Source organism: Nasonia vitripennis, assembly GCF_009193385.2.
Source record: "Nasonia vitripennis strain AsymCx chromosome 1 unlocalized genomic scaffold, Nvit_psr_1.1 chr1_random0005, whole genome shotgun sequence".
Classification (NCBI taxonomy): Eukaryota; Metazoa; Arthropoda; class Insecta; order Hymenoptera; family Pteromalidae; genus Nasonia; species Nasonia vitripennis.
The window spans coordinates 2,692,745-2,708,814 of NW_022279591.1; the positions used below are offsets into that span (position 1 = coordinate 2,692,745).

Below are 16,070 nucleotides of genomic sequence, written 5' to 3' on the forward strand. Positions count from 1 at the left end.
AGTAAAATGTACTCTTTTAGAGTACAAAATTCAAAGCCTATAAAGAAGGCTGAGGGAGTGAAGAGCTCAGTGGTCAAAGCAAGCATCACCTTCGATGACTATTTAACGTGTCTTCGCAATGATTCGATCTTGGTTCGCGATCAGCGAAATATTAGATCACGCAAACAAAAGATCTACACGGAAAAATAGTCAAAGATCGCCCTTAGTGCTCGCGATGACAAACGCCATCTATTGACTGGAAAAACTGACACCCTTTCCTGGGAACATCATAGTATCGGAGAGAGGGTAATGGAACTAATCGTTGTGGTGGAGAAGGTAGCTGAGCAAGACCCTCAGCCGAAAGACGTCACTCATGCCTCTGGAAAGAGTCGAGCGCAAGGAACCGCAACAGCCAACCACTGTCGCTTCCCCTTCCAGAGTGAGGGCTAAGGTTCGTGCCTCTGGAGAGGGGAAAGCTCTTGAAAGCCTATATGAGGAGCGGTCTAAGAGCCCAAACCTCATTCAGTTCACTCCATCAAGAAGTTCCGAAGTCTCCGAACATTCGACTACCTTGGCTGTACCGGATCATCGCCAGATATCACCGTTTCAGTCACTTGTGAGGAATCATTCGCGACGTTAAGTTAGCTTTGAGTTTGGAGAGCAAGAACATCACTTCTCGAGGTTAGTAAATTAAGTACGCGCACATACACACACACACACACAAACACACAAACACAGTCATTTGCAAAGTGGTTCTTACCTATACTTGAATTTTACAGATGGATATGGAATCGTTGAACCGCATCGCTACTGCTCAGTACCTGAAGACTTTGAAACTCACGGAGTTGTTGAAGGACCATTTATATATGGCGACAGCTCTGCGTCAAGCACCCGATACGGTCCGAAGGTCATCGCCGAACTTGACAAGAATGATCAAGTTTTCTTGCAGAAGAAGGTGTCAGACGCTTTCCTAAAGTATGAAAAGTTCTTTAACAACATGCAGGATGCGAATAACAAGATGGAACTGTTTGTAACCTACAAAGGTGGCAATCTTCTCGAATTCTCTGGAAAATAGTGCGCTAGCATAAATATTATTTAGCTGTAAATGCGTTTTAGATATAAGTATGCGTATTCCTTGATACTGCTCGGGAATAAAGAGTGTATATCTAGTCAATATGTATGTTTATATAATTTCAGTAAAATAAATAATCACAATTTACTTAAAATGTTATTCTTTTTATTTAACCTTTATCATTATTAAAATACATTACAATAAAAATTAAAATACTAATTAAATTCACTTATTATTATTATTATTATTATTATTATTATTATAAGAAAAATTATGTTACATCAGTTTGATTTATCCAACTATTATGAAAATTGTCAAATCCCAGCCATTTAACATAAGCTTGATTTCCACGTCTTTTTAAAACTTTTTCCACAAGACTCGATAGTTCTTTAGTTGATACGTTGTTGGAGTAGTTTTCGCTACTTTGATAATTGTGAAAACCTCAGCTGACTAGTTAGAAGTGTATCCTTTTTCAAATATTTGTTTCGCATTGCTGAATCGTACCTCATCTCCAAACTTAAACTTTGGTTTCTTCATTTGAGTACGTTTGCACACAAATCTTTTCAACACTTCAGTTTATTTAGCATCCGTCACATCTTTAGGTTTGATACCGATAGTTCGATGCTTGCTATTATTGTAAGTTGTCAACAAATCAGGTAAGATATCTAAATATTTGTAGTTCCTCCTGTACGTCGAGTATAGATTAATCTTCTACTTTTTCATGAGATTCTGAAAATTACTGTTCTAGAATTCTTTGCCCATGTCAGTGTGTAAATTTGCAGGTACTCGACCTTAACTTAGTACTGACTTCATTGCCACAGCAACTTCTTCGCCGGTTTTACTTTTTATCGGGACAGTCCATACATACTTTGAAAATATATCGATGATTGTGAGTAAGTATTTGTAGCCTTTATTTTCCTTGGAGTAAGGTATCATTTCCATCAAATTAGCCTAAATCAGCCTGCCAAGTTTCATCGAATCCACGTACGTTGAACTTACGCCGTAAGTAGTTACGTCTAGCAGGTTTATGAAGTTCTTTGACTACTGTTTCACGCTCCATTTTTCTTCGATGTTGGCACTTTGACGACTAATTATGCATTGCCTTTACAAATTTCTCTGAGGGCTACTTCTATATCATTAAAATCTGCTTGAATATTTATAATTTTACCATCGATTTCATCTCTGTGCGCTTCTACAACATAATCTAAATTATTCAGATCATTAGTAAATCTTTATGAAGCGTCCGTCACTCTTTGAATTTCTGTTCGAAGTATACGATGAAGAGTATCCAAGTTGACAGCCTCGTTTAACTGATGGGGTGCTGCTACATTACACAGTCTTTTATTGCCCAATCATACTGCCCTTCACTTGTAATTTTGAATCCAAAGCCTGGAGGACCGCGACCTCCCTCGCTCTTTTTTTTAAATTTCGTCCGAACACGTCGACACTCATGTTGATTATGACGTCGTGAGTTTGCGAACAGCTCAATATATGTATATATATGTATATATATATATATATATATATATATATATATATATATATATATATATATATATATATATATATATATATATATATATATATATATATATATATATATATATATATATATATATATATATAACTTCCTTTGTGAATCTCTTCTATACTTGAGTGGATTTCATTTATATGACTAAGATTACCAGCTGATTGTTCGGCTATGAGTAAACGTGAACGATCAACTAGCCCGTTTGGATCGCCCCAATACACATAGTCCATTCGTGTATTTTTTTCTAGAGATTTTGTACCGAGGCAATGATCCACCTGTTTTATTCTCATTTAATAATAATAACTCATCTGTCTCATTCTTCTTCCCCATGAAAAGAGGAGCGATAACATTGAAGTATTTTTTACTAGTATGCAGTCTAATGCTTTCGTTAGGAAAGCGTTAGATCGAGAGACGCAGGTGTTGGTGAGAAAATAGCTGCTTTTACTGTATCAAAAGCCATGAGATTAAAATCAAAACTCGGAATGGGTATGCGAAAAAAAGGACAACCAAGAGGAAGTCAAATAAAAAAAAAATCAACTGCAAAGTTAAATAACATTATAAAGGCTGCCTCTCAGTCAATGACGCCTGGTAATAATGGTCGCAAAGTAATTATGTCTGCTTTAAAAGGAGCTGGCGCGGCTGTTAAACAAGCAGGCGGCAAGCGTAAAATAGCGATTCCTCACGTTCTCAAAGTTCCATCAAAAGTAGGCGGGTTCCTACCATTTCTTGTGCCTATTTTTGCTGGTTTTAGCGCAGCTGGCGTCGTTGTTGGAGGAGCTGCGGGAATCGTGAAAGCAGTTAACGATGCCAAAGCTGCTCTGAATAGCTAAAATAATCTCGAAGACATAATAAAACTATGGAGGATGTAGCTCTTGATAAAGGTCTTTATTTAAAACCTCATAAAACAGGAATGGGTTATCTGAAACTCTCTAAGGGAAGAGGTTTGAAAAAAAACGTCTATCGAAGTAAGATTTCCACAAAGACCTCTCACTGACGTAGACCTAGTAAAGTATGCTAAAATCCTAAAAATATCAAATTTTAAAGGAGTATTCATGAGAAACGATTTACCTTCTACTGGTCCACGTCGTAACGAATCAGCTATTATCAACTTAGACGATGCTAATGGACCAGGCATTCATTGGGTAGCGTATCGCAAACGAGGCAAATCAGTAATCTATTTTGATAGTTTTGGTGATTTATAACCTCCAATAGATTTGATATTATATTTAGGCATTAATAAAGTTATGTACAATCATGAGAAATATAAAGATTACAATACATTTAACTGCGGTCATCTATGCCTCAGATTTTTAAGCAATAAGCTTGGAAAATCTCTGCAAACTATATAAAGCTGCGAAGAGTTTGAATTCAATCGTTTGCAATTCATCAGTTATGGAGAATTCATTTACTTTGACGCTTTCTGGTACTTCATCTATACTCGAAGCTCAATACTTCCCTCCTATTGAATTACCACATAACAAGCAATACGTTCTCAGATTAGTTGAACTTTTAACTTTCAATTTCATACCTAATATTAATGAAGAAAATAACAAATTTTACGTCGGTGATGAGCAAATTGTTCTTCCTACAGGAAGTTACAAGATTGAAGATATAGAGAATTATCTTTGAAAATCCTTGACTAACAGAAATATATCAATCAGTTTGAAACCTAACAATAATACTCTCCGCAGTGTCATAAAGTGCAGTCATAAAATTGATTTTCGGCTGCGAGACTCGATGCGGTGAAAAATAACCTGCATACTGTGCTGCTGACTGACAAAAAGTGGACGAGATTCTAAGTATACAATCACCCCTTAGTTTCGATGAGTTGTTAGCACACTATGAGCTACACGCCCATCAACCTTACACATCCTCTTCTTACAACAATAGCGACGAGATTCGCATCGCCATTCAACATTAAGATTTGTGCCTCTTGTCATCACGTAGTTCGTTGCACATTTGCGGTAAATTAACGAAAACAGATGGCACTGCTGTAGCACGTACTAAGTTAGTAAACAACGCTATCTGTCACATGTTCGAAGAGATCTGATATGAAATTAATGCTGCAGAAATCGATAAATGTAAAAATGTTGATTTGACTACACTCATGAAAGGTTGGATTTCACACAACCCCAGTCAAAGTTTAATAATAGAAAATGCAGGCTGGTTAGACATTAAAGAGACAAAATCGTTAACTGATGATGCAGGGTACTTGGATGTATCCATACCTCTAAGTATGATACTCGGATGCGCTGGAGATTATAGAAAAATTATAGTCAACGTGGAACATGAACTTAAACTGACTAGATCGAGAAACGATTTAAACGCACTCTATCAGACGTCAACTGTTGTAGATAATGTTGCTACCTCCGAGTATGAATAAGAATTGATTAAAATCGAATGGCTCATGCCGTACATTATAGCATCCAACACTAATAAAATTCGCCTTTTAAAGTACATAGAAAAGAAAAGACCGATTAGTATGAGTTTCCGAAGTTGGGAGTTATACGAGTATCCAGTTCTTCCAACTTCAACCAGTCATGTTTGGACTGTAAAGACTTCTAATCAGTTGGCAAAATCACGCTTTGTAATCTTAGAATTTCTAAAAAGCGAAAGAATCAAAAAACTGCGAATGCTAGTCGATTCGATCATTGCGACATAAGCAACATAAGGCTCTTTCTAAACTCACAGTACTATCCATACGGTAATCTAAATTTAGATATCAATCGTTATCAATACGCTATATTGTTAGATATGTTCGCAAATTTTCAGTCACTATTATGACAAAGTTTCAGAACCTATTATAAACAAAAATGACTTTATTTCACACGTACCACTCATAGTGATAGACTGTTCAAAACAGATTTGAGTCTTTGAAAAGCGCTCCCGTAGATGTTCGACTAGAGTTCAAATCTCGCGTCAATTTTCCAGCAGAAACTTCGGCATACTGTTTGATCTTGCATGATCGTATCGTTCAGTATAATCCCGTAAGTGGCGATGTAAAGCAACTCATATAAAACTGCACCATAAATTAAGAGCGACAGTTGTAAGCGAAATGGCGTACGCTATGGATGTACAAGGCTTCAAGAAAGGTGGCAATGACTTCGTCTTGAAAGAACTGGTTATCATTACTCTAGAAAATGACGGCGCGCCTGTAGTACTTCTGTTCAAACAACCATTTTCCTGGCGTAAACTAACAGACAAGTATAAGCTTGAAAACTTGTATCTCCAGCTGTGCTATCATGGATTATCCTGGAATTCGGGCGAACACGAGTACACCGAAATAGGAAATATTCTTCGAGAGGGATTTCAAGATGCCAAGAAGATTTTTGTGATTGGTGACATGAAGAACAAGTGGCTCAAACGTTTTCAGTTTGAAATTACGGACATCTGTGATTATAACTATCTTTCAATTGATCATCCGAAATTCGTGACTATATGCACACATCACAATGGAGCGTTTAAGGCCGCTTGTGCTTTACGGAACGTTAAACACATGCGACAATTTTTTTTTGACCACATTCGCATGCAATGGAAAGACGTCGCCGCTGGTGAACTATAAATACTTGCATTAGCGAACATTTTGTTCAGTCCAGCTAAATGTTTCCAAACCAAAGCACCTCCAGTTAGACACAGCTATAGCTATTCATTCCCTGAAAGTAAAGGTTACAAAAAACTTAAGTAACATGTGTAGACGATACGGATACGAACTGACAGGTTGCCTGAGCAGGTAAGTCGGTAGCGCGCTTGCCTCGGAATCTCAGGGTCAGGGGTTCAAATCCCGCTCAGGTCAAAATTTTTTTCAAGCAGTTTGTCGAATGTTCGAGTTTGAGAAAATGCCAGAAAGATTCTCAAGGTCAAACTCTCGCTTAAAAAAAATGCATAAGAAAAAGATTCAACGTTAACACGTTCTTAAGGAATCTAAAATATTCAAAGTTAACGCGCTCTTAAGAAATCTGAAAGAAGAAATATTCAAAGTTAACGTGTTTTTAAGAAAATCATCTCGCAAGAATAAGAATTCTAAAGAGCCAAGGTTAAACACGCTCATAAGAAAAGTTTCCAATGTAAAGACTTGTAAAAATTAGATGATGCTATGGCGGTTCGCTTGCCCTACTGACGGTAGGCCAAGCGCTCTTATCTACTTTTGCTCCTTATCGTATGAAGGACCCATGTATGGATTGTTCGCCTTAGCATACTGATGACAGCATTGACTTATTCCTCCTTGAATGCCTGCTTCAATAAACATTAGCTTGTTGATATCTGTAAGAAGCTCTAATTCGACCTTTGTCATTTTAAGAACTGCTGAAAATGTTAGTCCAGTTGTCGTGTAAAAGTGTGCGGGGTACAAATCATAGGCTTTAAGAGATGTCTTCCAAAAACTTTCAAAAACATCGGCCAATAATAAAACATCCGTTTTCAAGTATAGATTAGAATATTCACCTAAAGTTCTTATTTTAAACCTTTTCCCAACTTGAACAGCATGATTATAATCTTTCTCAGAAATATGAGAATCTGTTAATTTATTATAAAATCCATTTTCATTAGGAAGTTTTGTAGACATTAGCTTATCTAATCCATCAACAAAATCATACGAAAATATGCCTTTGCGTTTAAGAAGATTGATTTTTTCATTCGTAAATCCATGAGATCGAAACTCATTAACTGCTATCGGTACGTTCTCGAGATATGATGTAAGTTTCTCCAATGATGATGGTTAAAAACGCCATGAATCTATAAATCTAAAACTTATGTCGCATTCATCAATGTGCTTTGTAAATAAAATATATTTTTCCTTATTATGAGTTATCACAGAAACTCGATCTTTTAGTAATGTAGAAGTAGCGATTTCTTTAAAAATAAAGTGTTTATCATAATTGAGATTATAAAAAATAACTGGTACAAATCTTGAATCCTTATAATTTGAATTACATGAATTATGAGCTGCACCTCTGAAACTGAATAAAAGAAAAAGACTTAAATTCAGTAAATAAATTTTGTATTGATATTTTTATAATAATTAAATTGATAACATACCATCCCATAAGATGACAATGATCTCGTACTGCAAGTTCTTCAGCATTGATTGGTTTTCGACATATATGACACATCGTTGACCACTGAAAAGATAATTCTTCTAAATCTGTAAGTTTTAATGGTTTCGGATTTTTGTGGAGTAGATCAATCTGCTTACCACTTAATTTCAATTCTTGAACAGACTATTCTGCGGGTGATGTTTCATCTATACTTTTTTGTCTGCATGATTTATAGCTAGATAATCTATCATCAAAGCTGCATTTTATATAGTATCCGATGCTGTATGCTTTATAAAGTTGAAAAGCATTTTCATTTCCCGTAGGCTTTAACAAACATTCAAAATCAGCATAAATAACAAAAATTACTTTTTCACCCTTACTATATCTTATAATCTTCAAATTTGAGAATGTTATTCTTAAAGTGAGGTAGATTGATCCGACATCTATTTAAATTTTTACAATTATTTTCGTGAGTTTCTAATTTTTCTTCACTATAAAATACTTGCAAACACCTTTCACAATATTGAGATTTTATATGAGTTTCAGACAGTTGGGAACTCAGAAGCCGGGACATATTTTTAATCCAAACATAATGGTATTTAGGCAAGCTTCCATCATCAGCACGATTATTTTCTTCATACTCGTTTATGTAAAGATCTTTAATTAGGAGCAGATTGACATGTTGATTCTTCTTCTCCGACGTAACGTGACACGGCGAAACTTCGAATTTCGGACCATATTTCTTCAGCATGTATACATTTACTAAAATAATATTAAGTTTTTTAAATTTTTCAGTTCGTTTTATTCGTTCAAGTAGTGTAGGTGTAAATGTAGGCTTTTTGAATTTCGCGCCGCTGCGCGCTCTCCGTTGCGACGTTGAGAGCGCTCGCGCATGCGTCGAGTTGCGCGCCGCCAGCCCCGCTCGCGAGCGCGCGCTGATTCCTGTTCGGACTGCCTAGCGCTTCGCACGTTTGGCTTCCTTACGCTTTTCGATTTTTTTTTCTTTGTACGGTGAGCCAGTGACTTGTTCTTCTCAGAGCTATCACTGTTCACCTCGTTCTGCGCCGTGTTTGTAGTGTTTAGCGGAAAATTCGCGATCGCGTCGTTCGCGTGTGTGTATTTGTGTGAGTGTGCATCGAGGCGATAGTCTTAAGGTTTGTTGGCGACGGTGTCCACGTGTTGTACGTGACTCCTTCGGGGCGAGCGAACATCGGCAACACCCCTTGTTGCCCTCGTGCCAAGCGTCTGGCTCCCCGAGACGTCGGGGCGTGCTTGGTGAACGGTTGCGGACCATCCTTTCGCTCCCCAGGCCCGACTTCCAGACCTCCAGGACCAGGACGGAAGCAGCGGCGGACTACGACGAGGCCTGCTCAACGCCCTCTTCAGCGGCGGTTTTTGCTTTCGTCTTTGCGGTAAGAGAGCTCTCTCTGCGTGCGGAAAAGGTACCTCGCGTCTTTGCGTCGGCGTGCGTTCTTTCACATGAGTTTTTTCTCTTTTAGAGTCACTGTTCTCTTTCTTTTATTTGTATATTTTCCCTTTCCTTATTTTCAATAAAGCTTACACTTGCTGAGGCTTTTCCCTCTAAACCGTGAGGGTTTTTACGCCAAAGCAAGTGATTTTTGTGTACCGCGACATCGCGTGTGTTAATTAAAAAGAACCCTTCACTCACTCAACCCTTTCCTTTTGTCGGAACTCACTCTGAGTTCTTTCACTCGTTCTAAGATTATTAATCATCATTAAAGTTCAATTTGTCTTAATGCACACGATATTGACTAACACGATTGGAGTTTATTTCACTAGGATATATTGCTGAAAGTATAGCATACTTAAAACAATAATTGTCATTATTTTGAACATTGACACACGCTTTTTTATTTTCTATATACTAAGGAAGAGGAATGTAAGAAGTCCCCTTAATTGTAGAATATTTTTTCATGTTTATGCATAAACTTATAATACTCTTGAGAGTATAGCCAGAGTCCTTTTCTTGAAACTCTTCTAATTGTGCAAGAATAGGCTCTTTGATATTGTCTTTAAACCATTCCTCTAAATTCGTTGACACACACATACACACACACACATATATATATATATATATATATATATATATATATAACGCCTGTGCGACTGCATTCGTGCACTCATACAGACGACGTATACAGCATTTTGTAAAGACCGTACTAGATAGTAGGACATGCTGTGCGAGTCTTACAAATAATTATTTATTCACGAAAACTAGCCTTCGACTCGAGAGCCTGTTCTGTTACTAAAGTTACACGCGGACTGAGGAATTGAGGATGTCCCGCGCTGCTAATCTGCACGGACACGTATTTGCTTGCGGACGGTATTCTGTCCTAGACTGCGTTTGGCGGACGTATGAGTGTCCGCTGTACTTACGGTCGTTGCAGGCAAGTCGCTTGTGACACTTCTGTGTCCTGCGGACTCCGCGTTATGTCCGCTTAACTCGCTTCGTGTGTGGATGCTGATGGTTCGTCTACAAGTAATGTACTCTTACCTGCACGTCGTGACTGCGAGGCTGATTTGAATTTATTTGTTCTGATTGAGGTTTAATTATTATTATCAATTTGGTACACAAGGGTTTCGTTCATATTGATTGTTATGTTTTTATTGGCCCAGAGCACTTCACAGACGTTCGGTTTGCAGAGTTGACGGAGTTTCGATATATTTAGCTTTGGATCTTAATAACTTACAATTATTATAATCCTGCGCACTTTAGGTGGTTATAATCGCTCTTTGTGGCAGATGCTGGTTGTACAATCTACACGCGTTTACCTGGCAATTAAAAATAAGGATGGTCAACTCCTCTTGCTTACGCCGGAGATTCCACTCGACGGTCATTAGCTTGTACTTCTCTCTGTGGCACTATATATATATATATATATGTATATGTATATATATATATATATATATATATATATATATATATATATATATATATGAAAAATTGGCCTGTTTCAAAACTAGAATATGATTAGAATCGTACTGTAGTAACTCCCCATTTGTTGCACTTTTTATGCAATTTTAATAAGGGCATCGATAGTAAATGAATGAGAAGTAACACATTATAAAAATAACTGAAAATGTCATATATTTATAAACATGTCTTTACATTTTTTTACATTCGTTACATATTTATAAATATTTCTTTAAATTATTACTTACATATACGCATAGAAGTTATGTGAAACAAGAACGTAGTAAAAAAAGAAAATATAACTATCAGTTAGCTAAATAAAAAAGCAAATAGAAAAATATAAAAATAGTTTTAGTGATCCATTCCTCGTGAGCGACTAGAAGAATTTCTCTGGCGAAAATCGTTCAACTGCTTTGTGCAGATCCAAGTATGATCCATTGCAAACTTCATTTTTATAGCTGTTTTCTTCTGGATATCTTACTGGAGTTTATGTCGTCGCATATGGCGTGGACGTCAGCATAAATTATTGTTGCTGCGAATGTCAGACGATAGAAGAAATCTCAGTTGTTATAGTCCTTGATAAAGCTGAAAACATGAACATATATATATATATATATATATATATATATATATATATATATATATATATATATATATATATATATATATATATATATATATATATATATATATATATATATGTGTGTGTGTGTGTGTGTGTGTATGTACAATTATCTACGCAATAAATGTTATGTCGACGCCTGAGTGAAAAACGGGCCATTTAGGCTGCCACCTAGGCCTTTATTTAAGACTTTTCTATGTCATTTCGATCCCCGATAAGATTAACTTTCTGAAATTTTGTTACGGCAGTTTTCTGTGCTTTCAAAATGTGTGTTTGACTACCATAATACAATTTCAGAAAATTAATCGCATCTGGGATCGGTATAAAATAGAAAAGTCTTGAATATAAGCCTGAAACGAGCGTTCTCTGAGCGTCAACTCAGATAGCCCGTTTTCAAAGCAACAGCTCCGATACTTTGTACTTACCATGTTTTCCTTGCGCTCTATTTCACGCCGTAACTCGCCGATTATTATGTCTTTTTCTAAGATTTGGCATTTTAGACCAACGTTATTGAATTTTGCAATTTTGATGCGCTGCAAAACAAAATAAATGTTTATATTTAATAAAAAAAGTATTATAATTTGTTTGTTGACACTCTGTGTCTGTACACAGTATATATATACATATATATATATATATATATATATATATATATATATATATATATATATATATATATATATATATATATATATACACTCACTCTTTTTCTCCGCAGGTTCTGCTGTAATCAATGCTTGGCAAAAAGGGCCTGCTTGCATATTGGCTCGCTGGTGCCAGGGCTTGGTTGTCAGAGTATAGGAGGCTCCCTGTGTACCTTGTTGCTGGCCAGTTGCTTGCCCTTGCCATGATCCAGTTTGCACATTGGCTTGTTGGTACCAGGGCTCGGTTGTCAGAGTACAGGGATGTCCCTGTATACCTTGTATCTGGCCGGCTGCCTGCCCTTGCCATGATCCTGTTTGTAAATCGGCTTGTTGGTACCACGGCTTGGTTATCAGAGTACAAGGGGGTTCCTGTATACCTTGTTGCTTGCCAGCTGCTTGTCCTTGCCATAATTCAGCATGCACTGTAGAGATCGACCTAAGTGACGGCTCTTGCCATCTACCATTATGATCTACCATCATTTCGTGTTCTTGGTTTGCTGGTACATAGGTTTTATGCTGCAAAGGCTTGGTTGTCTGATTATCTAAGGGTCCGTGAATACGTGGTTGCTGGATAACATGGCCGTTTTTCTCTTCTCTGCAAAAGAACCCTGCTGGTACGTGATATTGCTGCGAAAGATCAGCTGCCTGAGCGCTAGGTGGTGCTTGCAGGTGATGTTGTTTCGTAATTAGAAATTTTCCATCTTGCACGCCGAGAATACGCGGTTGATCTCGCTGTCCATCACGGCTGCATTCCATCTCATTCTGAAGAGGATCTGCTGGTGGAGTATCTTTTTGATGAGTGTACTCGCCGTGCGGTCGGAGTGGCTCCGCGGACGCAGCGGAGGTCTGCCTTATCGGCGTACCGACGAGCAGGCCGCGAGAGCAAACCGTGTGAGGGAGAGAAAGAGAGAGAGAGAGAGAGTGTATGTGAGTAAGCGCGGGAGCGTGCGCGACACTAGCGCGAGCGAGCCGCGACGACGGAGAGGTGTGCGGAGGCAGCGAGCCTCGAGAGAGTGTGAGAGTGCGCGTGAGTGTGTGTGCGAGCGGCAAGTCGAGTCGGCCGCTAAGCCGACGGCCGTAGTGTATTAGCCGAGTTAAATAATAAAAGAGTCGTAACTAGTAATCAAAGTGTTCTGATTTTCCGACCCTTACACACCGCTGTAACCCGAACAGCGGAATTCTCGCGGAACTTCCTCCGAGATCTACTCAAGAAATAATAGTGTCGAGGCTTCGGGACAGGGTTGAGACGCGAATTCTCACCCCAGATTGACCACGTCACAAATGGCGCCCGGAACGTGGGGCTTGGAGGGATTTAGTGTAATCGGGAAATTAGAAATTGTGCGCGAAAAGTTTTGCCGGAAGCGTGTGATTGATCGGAGTGTGTGTGAGTAGAGTGTGCAGTCGTGTTAGGTTAAGAGTTGAGATCGCGAAATTTGGCCATGGCCGGTAGAGGTAGGAGAAACGTCGAGCACGATATGATGCAGGAGCTCATGCGAGATCGAGAGTTGCGTGGGTTAAAGCTAGACGTAGCACGGCTTACCCCCGCTGTGCTAGTAGCTGAGTTAGAGGAGAAGAGGCTCAGCACTAGGGGTACGATCGAGGTTTTGCGGGATCGGCTGACGCGCGCTGTTATTCGCGACGAGAGACCAGAGTTGGCGGTGCCTTGTTTCCAGACGATCTGCGACAGGAAGCACCCTTGAGCCAATCGCCTCCGTCAGCCGGAGAGTCGTTTGATGGGAATGCGGGAAAGATTGACGGGTCGAATATCTCGTCGGGAGTAGACACGGTGAAGCGAGCCAAGGAGGCAGCACCATGTTTTTGCCGACGTGCACGCGGTTGGCTCGGATGCAGAAGCCAATCTAGCACGGCACGGACCAGTGAATATTCCGGTTACTACGGCTCCGACAACGAGCGTAATAAAACCACGCAAGCGCGGATTACCGGGGTGGGAATTTCTACGGTCGCGGTGCAAGAAACTGGGCCGCCTGGAGGGCTGCGCTGCGACGCTGTGCCTCCCAACACAGGTGCGCAACACCTAGAGCCTCGCATGCACTAGGATTTTTCTAAACGTAGGATTTGACCGCGATCATCACGTTTGGGAGAACGCTAGGGAGAGGGTAAAATGATCACACACAATGGTTAAGTTTTATTGCACATGTATTTCGCCCAGCCCTTCCCTACAACACGGTAGCTGTAGTGCCTCCCGCGCACAGTTTAGCCACGCAGGGCTTACGCTGGGACGCTCAAACACGAGCCACGCTCGTGCAGCAGACGGCGGGCCACAGGCCCAGGTCCAGTCCGCTGACGGCTGTCTCTCTCTCTCTCTCTCTCTCTCTCTCTCTCTCTCGCGTGCGCTGGCCAGACGCCTCGCGCAGATGACGTCTTGGTGTACGCCCGCACTGCACACCAACACCCTGGTCTCTCGAGTTCTCTCTCTCTAGTGTGCCCGCACCACACTCGCCTCACTCTCGGATCTCTCTATCTCTCTCTCTCTCTCTAATACTTTCTTACTCGCTCTCTTCCTGGTGGACGTCCGTCGGTGCTCCCGCCGGCGCCTCCCTGACTCTCGTGGACCTGGTGACGGCTAGCTTCCTCGGCTCTCCCACGCCAAGGCTGCTGGTTGCTCTGGTCCTCCGGACGATGATGGCGGACTGGCTAGCTTCCTCGGCTCTCCCACGCCAAGGCTGCTGGTTGCTCTGGTCCTCCGGACGATGATGGCGGACTGGCTAGCTTCCTTCCTCTCTTGCGGATGGTTGCTGGCTCGTCCGGGCGTCGGCACTTGCTCGTGCCAACGCGCTGCACCTATGACTCTCTCACACTCTCGCACACTCGCACAACCTCGGGAGACTCTCCCAATTCTCCTCGTAACAGAGGAGGCCACGTATCTCTCTCGCACGTCGACGTACTCCGTCGACAGTCGTGAGAGAACTCTCCGATTTCCCGCTCGTTCTCGCGCTCACTCTCCACTCGCGCTCGTCGGGCCCGCGCATCTTCCTCGCGCCTGATTGGCTGGCAGTCCGCGCGGATAGCGAGTCGAACATCGGCGCCCACTGATTGGCTCGCAACATGCGGAGGACCAATCAGCGCGCGCGCCGTCGAGGCTCACTCTCGCGCCAACGATGCTCACTCTCGCGCTAACGAGGAAGGTTAGCCGGCCCGTTCCTCGAACTCGAGGTCAGGCTGGCACCGAGAACAACAATCCAACTCGCTTGTTTCTTCCGCGCACTCAGAGCTTGGCCGCATCGAACGAGATTCCTCGTATCGACGCAGCTGCGACGTTTGCAACGTCGCAGCGCTTAACGACGCGGGGACTGGGGTTGCCGCGATTTGCCGTGCGCGAGACACTCTCGAGATTCCGCGGGCCGGAGATCGAGTATACATACTACGCGGTACAGATGGTACGAGATGGCGTCCTTTCGACGGCGCCGGAGTTGCGAGGCGAGCGGCTCAATGTGAGAGCCGCCGCAGCGCCAAGTATGCAAGCGCCGAGAGCATAAGCGCTCCGATTGCAGGCACCGAGAGAACATCTGACGAGGTCTCCAGAGAGTCAGCGAGGTCGTGGCGTGCGAGAGACGACTCCTGTAGTCTCAGCGGCGGCGGGAGTGAACAAGCTCAACGAGACGTTCTATTATACGCCAGCCGGAGGTTCGCCGATGGGGCAACGGGGAGTAAACCGCGTTCACGTTAGTCAGAGCTCGCGGGGCAGCAGCAAATCAGGTGGGTCGCGTGGCGGGAGAGAGTCGTACGAGAGTGAGGTTAGGATTATCAATAAGCAGCGGAGGCGTAAGCGGGCGCAAGAGAGCCGTGAGCGCACTGTCTTGCGAACTCGCCGAACAGCTGATCATCTGCTGTACTATTCGATGGACGAGGATGAGCAGCTGACTTACGCGTTCGGGACTAGGGGCGAAGGAGAGTTGCGAACGGATCGCCGTGCTCCTCGAGTGGCTGAGACGATTAAAAGGAGTGAGCCGTCGCGAAAAGGGACGCCGACTATACTCGAGTAGGATGACTATTTGCCACGCCGTTATTCGGAGAGTAAGAGCGAGTCGTTTCATAGCCGCGGGAGTACGCGTGATGTGAGGCGACCGATTAAGCGAGTAGTTAAGCCGGAGTACCGAGAGGATAGCCGAGATAGGCGGAAGAGAACGAACGCATCGCGGTGCGGAGACGACCTGTCTAATCAAAAATTGCAAACGGTCAAAATTTTGAGAAGCTGGGGAATTCCGAAGTTCGCGGGCGAGGAAAAATCGGAGA

At 41.6% G+C, this 16,070-nt stretch overlaps 2 protein-coding genes across 39 annotated transcripts in view; both read right to left on the reverse strand.

Moving 5' to 3' along the window:
• LOC100118566 (coiled-coil domain-containing protein AGAP005037) overlaps positions 1–16,070 on the reverse strand; it is a 1,551,999-nt gene that overhangs the window by 893,112 nt on the left and 642,817 nt on the right. The window lies entirely within an intron of this gene.
• LOC116738623 lies at positions 10,823–13,763 on the reverse strand. Of its 2 annotated transcripts, XR_004345135.1 has the most exons (3): positions 11,876–13,763; positions 11,598–11,705; positions 10,823–11,135 (listed from the first exon to the last, which is right to left on the reverse strand). XR_004345135.1 is itself a non-coding variant. In XM_032601344.1 (2 exons), exons 1-2 carry the CDS (start codon positions 12,570–12,572, stop codon positions 11,680–11,682), a joined length of 723 nt encoding a protein of 240 aa, XP_032457235.1. In that variant the 5' UTR covers positions 12,573–13,763; the 3' UTR covers positions 11,442–11,679. The 2 variants fall into 2 exon arrangements, 1 of the variants encoding a protein (XP_032457235.1); XM_032601344.1 differs by lacking the exon at positions 10,823–11,135 and having other exon boundaries at positions 11,442–11,705.

Bases quoted from the DNA above. Each gene is read 5' to 3' on its own strand.
- LOC116738623 (XM_032601344.1), bottom strand. From the start codon at position 12,572: ATGGAATGCAGCCGTGATGGACAGCGAGATCAACCGCGTATTCTCGGC. The intron at 11,706-11,875 runs GTGAGTGTATAT...TTTGTTTTGCAG, and splicing joins AGAACCTGCGGAGAAAAAGA to CGCATCAAAATTGCAAAATT.